General features: G+C 61.9%; 1 protein-coding gene across 1 annotated transcript in view; it reads right to left on the bottom strand.

Annotated features, from left to right (window-relative positions):
- Positions 1 to 728: 728 nt before the first annotated feature.
- The window catches only part of IL11RA (interleukin 11 receptor, alpha), a 4,959-nt gene continuing 180 nt past the window's right edge, over positions 729 to 5,507 (bottom strand). The window contains exons 2-12 of the mRNA XM_009699619.1: positions 5,102 to 5,162; positions 4,818 to 4,984; positions 4,515 to 4,629; positions 3,596 to 3,628; positions 3,041 to 3,204; positions 2,737 to 2,900; positions 2,476 to 2,617; positions 1,920 to 2,015; positions 1,628 to 1,727; positions 851 to 933; positions 729 to 745 (exon numbers count right to left, since the gene is read on the bottom strand). Of these exons, the coding sequence (XP_009697921.1) occupies positions 729 to 745; positions 851 to 933; positions 1,628 to 1,727; positions 1,920 to 2,015; positions 2,476 to 2,617; positions 2,737 to 2,900; positions 3,041 to 3,204; positions 3,596 to 3,628; positions 4,515 to 4,629; positions 4,818 to 4,984; positions 5,102 to 5,162 (1,142 nt within the window). The remainder of the gene's footprint in view (positions 746 to 850; positions 934 to 1,627; positions 1,728 to 1,919; positions 2,016 to 2,475; positions 2,618 to 2,736; positions 2,901 to 3,040; positions 3,205 to 3,595; positions 3,629 to 4,514; positions 4,630 to 4,817; positions 4,985 to 5,101; positions 5,163 to 5,507) is intronic.

The following is a 5,507-nucleotide window of genomic DNA, read 5'->3' as shown; positions in this document are numbered from 1 at the left end:
AGGCAGCTGCCTGCACCCTCTTCTGTCACTCAGTAAGGGCTGGCCTGGGCGAGGACCTCTCTCAGCCCCTCCAGGTGCCTGGGAAGGGGGCTGACCTATTTGGGGACCAGCCCTGCTGCCTGTGCACCTCCTCTGAGGACCATTCCCAAGCTGGCATCTCAGCAGATGCCACTCACCTCTCCCCTAGCCCAGCATCATCTGCAAGGGGGTCTTGCCTGGGCAGTGCCAATGCTACCCCCTTTATTGGCATCACAGCTCCGTCCAGCCACAGCATGGGAGAGAGGGGCAGAGGGACAGGGCGGGGGGTCCCTTCTGCCTGCTGGCAGCTGGTGGGGGGTGACGGGCAGGGCTCAGCATCCCCTGCTCACTGATGCCCGGCACCCCTGGGAGTCTGCACCCATGGTCCCCTTCAACACTAGGCAGTGAAGTGGGGCTGGCTCAGCATCTTATCCCCATGTTTTCAGCAGCATTCGGCAGTGGGGCTGCCCCGTCGCCCTGAATCCGAGGTGCCTCCAGCTGGCTCCTGGCAGGCACGGGCAGCCCAAAGCTCCTGGGAGCAGAGCCTCACTCCTTAGGGTCCATCCTGCGCCCCCAGGGTGCTGGGGGCTCCGGCAATGTCCACGGTCGTGGGGTGACCCGGGAGGTGTGGGGTCCTTGGGGGCCAACAGTGGCATCAAGTCCCACGCGTGGGCAAGCAGGTGCAGGGAGCAGGGATCGGCCAGAGCTCACTACAGGATCTGGGCCTCTGCCGAAAGAGAGGGCAGAGGGTCAGGAGGGGCACTCACCTGCCCCCTCTCTGCACTCCCTCCCCTGTTTTCCCCCCCATTAACCTCCCTGCATCCCGACTCACTCGGCAGTGCCTTCAAGTGGGTGGCAGCAACCAAGAAGTTATGGGGTTTGGTCTTGTCCTTGCCGTGTTTCCTCACCCGGAGCCTGCGGACAGAGTAGTCGTGGCTGAGGACCCTGAGCAGCCCCCCTGGACACCAGGACGGCCTGCATCCCAGGTGGTCCTGCTTTGCATGCCCATCCAGCTGTGCCCAGCTGTAGCCAGCTGAGCCCGGCCACTCCAGCGGGTGAGCTCCAGGGCTACAGCAGGAGCTGGTTACAAGATAGGGCAGGACTAGGATCGAGAGCGGGACCAACAGCAGAGCCACAGCACGGCAGGGAGAGCCCAGCCACGGCAGGATGAGAGGGGACCCGGGGACAGGAACAGCAGACAGAGCCCAGGGGTAGGACTCCCAAAGGGAAAAGGCATACGGAGGGGTCCCTGTGCTGACTCTGGAGCATGAGAGTCCTCAGCAAGGCAGGAGCCTTTGGGGGGATGTTAGCAGCAGCAGCATCTTCAGGGGGTACAGAGAAAGGTCCCATGGATGTGGGCTCATCAGAAAGACCCCAGGCAGGATGGGCAGTACCGCAGCCAGTGGTGTGTGCTGGGAAGAGGCATTGATGTGGCAGGGGGGGGCAAGGGGAGCATAAATCACCTTACAGGGCTGGCATCAAGTCTGTTTGGGCAAGAACCCCAGAGCAGGGCTGGGGGTACATGGGCACCCCATGCCGAGGGTTCGGGGGCCAGAGTGGGATGGGGACAGCAATCATGCAGACCCCTCCCTCTCAAAACCCAGCCTACCAGATGAGGATGGTGATGATGAAGACAGCAGCCAGGACAAAGAAGGCAAAGATCCCGAGGGACACCAGGACGGCCATCTTCTCCAGTGGGTCACTGTGGTCTGGGACAGAGAGAGACTGTCACGGCTGAGGGATGCCACTGCCCCCAGCACCTGGGGGACCCTACTGCAACCTCTAGGACACCCTAGCAACCCAGCCACACATAGGCATGGGGCAAGAGACCCTTCTCATTACTCTCAGCCATATGTGTGCCCAGCCCAGGACTCCTGTCCACCACCGCCAGCTCTACTCACTGATGGGCTCAGGGTTGGGAGCCTGGGAGGGTTCGTCGCCCAGGCTCTCCAGGCTGGTGTCTGTAGTGGTTTCTTCACGCACTGTGGTGGCCAGGTCTGGAAGGACAGAGAGGATGGGAGACACTCACCCAAAAGCACAGACAGCACTCCAGGGACACACAAGAGAGGAGCAAAGAAGGGTGCCCGTGTGCCCCAGGGGTCCCACGAGCCCAGGCGTGCCCTCGGGGTGCTAGTGGTGCTCTGGGAGCCCTGCTCTGCCCAAGGCTGTTGGGGGGCAATGTCCAAACGGCAGCAGCACAGCTACAGCCTGCCATGGGGCTCGGAGATGCTTTGCCCCCTTGCAGCATTGCCTCCTACCACGGGGCCAGCTTTTGGATGGTGCATAGGACCAGCTTTTTGGGTTAACTTTAAGGGAGTTGCTCTGGGTGATATTTGGGGGAATGGGTGCCATGGGGAAGGGGTTGGAGAGGGGCAACCCAGGGTGCTGGAAAGGATTTGGGGAGGGATGGCGCAACCCTGTAGGGCTGCCGGGGGCTGCAGCTTGTTGCCCTCGCACCTCTGACCGGCGTTGCCCGGGCCTCGGCGCTCCACTCGCTCCAGTTCCCCGCATCCAGGAAATCCTTGGCACTGACTTGGACCACGTGCTCCAGCCCGGTGAAGGCATCCGTGATCACCTCAGACAGGTTCACCGTCTCCACCTGCGCCAGGCAGAGGGGAGCTGTGGGGTAGGTGGGTAGGCACCCCTCACTGCCCACTGTCACCCACCGTGCCCACCCTGCTCCAATGCCGCCTTTGTCTTTCCTTGCTCACCACTTACCACGGACCAGGAGCGGTGGATGACAGGCCGGTACTGGAGCCGAAACCTGAGCTGGAAGTGGGGTTCCTTGGGCCAGGAGGAGGGGTACTTCCAGCTCACATGGAGTCGCCGTGGGGCCAGGGGGATGGGCTCCACCACCAAGCCCTCTGGAGGGTCTGGCTTAACTGCATGGGAGAGGACAGGGAGCCCTCATCACACCAGATGGCCAAGCAGAGGGGTGTTGGGCTCCCCACTGCTGCCTAGGACTGGATGCTCGCGGGATGGACAGACACTGGGATAGACGGATGGATGGATGGGGACTCACTGATGGCCTGCATGGTGACATCGAGGAGGCGGAAGCTGGAGCCCAGGGGGTTCACCTCGGTGATGTTCAGGCGATAGGAGCTCCAGAACTCTGACCCATGGACGGTGCAGGTGCCGGGGCGGGATGGGTCCTGCAGGCATGGCCCCATGTGCCCGTTCTTGTTCCTGCAGACGAGGAGGCAGGGTGGTGACATGCCCCCCCTGCCCACCATGCATAGTTTCCTTCTGCTGCCAAGGAGGTGCCATGCAGGGAGACTCCCATGCCAAGAGCCTGGTGGAGGCAGCCCCTGTTACAGCTCAGCTGCCCTCACCCCTCCAGAGCCCAGCACATCCCTCTGAGCATGATCAAAGGGACACCCATCCCAGACCCACAGTCTCTCCTGGGAAGGTCCTTCCCTGGGGCAAACCCTTCTCCCAGGCCCCCAGGTTTAGGTAGATGGGTCCTCCATGGGGACCCCCAGCCCTTGCTTTGGGGACCCCACTGAGGACCGTAGCAGAGGCTTTGGGACAGGGGCAAGTGCCCAGGGAGCAGGATCAGGATGGAAGTCAGCCCTACCTCCGCTTCTCTTCTCCTGTCAGTGATTTCTTCCTGCCACAGAGAGAGATGGAAAAGCAGACGGTGAGGATGGGGGGACACCATGACCTCACCATGACCCAGAGGAGGGACAGGGGTCTCCACATTGCAGAGCAGCCCCCCACTCCCACATTGATGCACATGGGTGACATGGCATGGGGGACAGAGTTAAAACCACGCCCAGCCCTGACAGTGAGCAGCCTGGCAGCAGGAGCTGGGGGTCCCAGGGGAATGAGATGGGGTGCCCAGGAAGGTCTTCTCCAGAGGATCCCCCTCCCCTGCCCAGGGTTTCATCACAGAGCAGCAACAAAGGTACAGGGATACTGATAAAAGCAGTTCCCCAGTAGCTGGCTTCACTGTCCCACTACAGCCCCCTGCTTCCCACCCCCCTGAGCCCCTGATGATCCAGGCAGCCCCCTCTCCACCAAGCCCCCAGCCCTTGCAGCTTTCAGCAGGGCTGTGCTTTATGAGCTCCAGCTGACTTCAAAGCAGCCCGCTAATTTGGCCTGCCTGGGATAATTAGAAGCAGTGATGCTTTCAGGACTCTTTTCATCCCAAAGCATGTCGAAGCGCTTGGCAGCTTGCAGATGACCTGCTTCTCTTTTACAGCTCCTCTGGTGCTGACAGAGCAGTCAGCAGGGAAGGAGCCTGCCCATGCCAGGCCCCCAACACTGCTGGGGGACCCTCCTTGAAGCAAGCAAATGCTCAGTGCTCTGTTTTCCCAAAGTATGACCTGCTCCAGGGTGCAGCATGGTCCTTAGGGCAGGAGGTGGTCCTTAGGGCAGGAGGTGAACCCAGGGTGTGAGTCAGACGGCCAGAAGGATTTGGTGGTTATCCCTGGCTGGAACCAAGGGCTCACCCTGTTAAACCCCCCAGCCCGTGCCCTGTCGGGATATAACACCTGTAGGTGGTGATGTATCTGGTGGGGAGGAAGGTCTCCACGCTGGAGGTCCAGGAGCAGGAGAAATTCTCGTAGTCAGATGCTCTGCAGGACACAAAGGGGACTCCCGGCAGGTCTGAGGTTGTGGGGGGAAGCGACAGTCAGTGAGGGGTCCCCAATCCTGCAGCCCAGCCAGCACACAGGTTCCCCTGTGTCACCGCAAAGTCCCCTCTTAGCAAGCTCCTGTCAGGGGTGCGGCACCGCTGGCACATTCGTGTGGGGCCACACATCCCCCATACCCCAGCCCACAGACACGCTACTCACAGCCCAGCCGCAGGGACACGGCATGCAGGAGGCCACCATCCTCGCCATGGCAGCTGTAGGTTCCTGCGTTGGCCAAGCTGGTATGCGGCAGCACCAGGGCTCCCTGCCAGACGGCTGAGCCCTCCGGCAGCATCGCGGCACCTGCCCGTCTCCATTGCACTGGTGAGCTGGGGAGGAGAGACAGGGCAGGCGACGTTAGAGGACAGGGATGGTGGGTCACCCCAGGCCCACCCTGTAAACCATCCCATCGGATAAATCCGCCAGCGTGCATGGAAAACACCTACCCGGCACGGGCACTGGCACACGACAGGGTCACGTCTGTCCCCACCTGTCCGTACTGCACACCTGGAGGGACACACACATCCCCAGATGGGTGTTAGCACCCCGTGCCACCCCATGCCAGGGCTGGGGGTCGAGGTGGACTGTCTGGGGCTGTATGCCCCTGGGGAGCTGGGCGCGGGCTGTGAGGTCTTTCTTCATGCAAGTACCACCACAGGGGACTGTGAAGGACTGGTCCCAGTTGGGGCTGGGCAATGGGCAGCTGCACAGGGGTGCTGGCCAGAGGACACCCATTGCCATCGGGCTGTGTTTCATGTATGCCCTGACACTGGTAGGTCTGTGCCTGCCTGGGGAGTAGTGGGGTGCCTCCAGGGTCCCCATGCCTGGGACATGGGGGGCTGTGCAGGAGGG

The sequence above is a fragment of the Cariama cristata genome, unplaced genomic scaffold, assembly GCF_000690535.1.
Source record: "Cariama cristata isolate BGI_N322 unplaced genomic scaffold, ASM69053v1 scaffold20134, whole genome shotgun sequence".
Taxonomy (NCBI): domain Eukaryota; kingdom Metazoa; phylum Chordata; class Aves; order Cariamiformes; family Cariamidae; genus Cariama; species Cariama cristata.
Note: the sequence above shows the minus strand (reverse complement) of the source record. Positions and strands in the feature narration are given on the sequence as shown.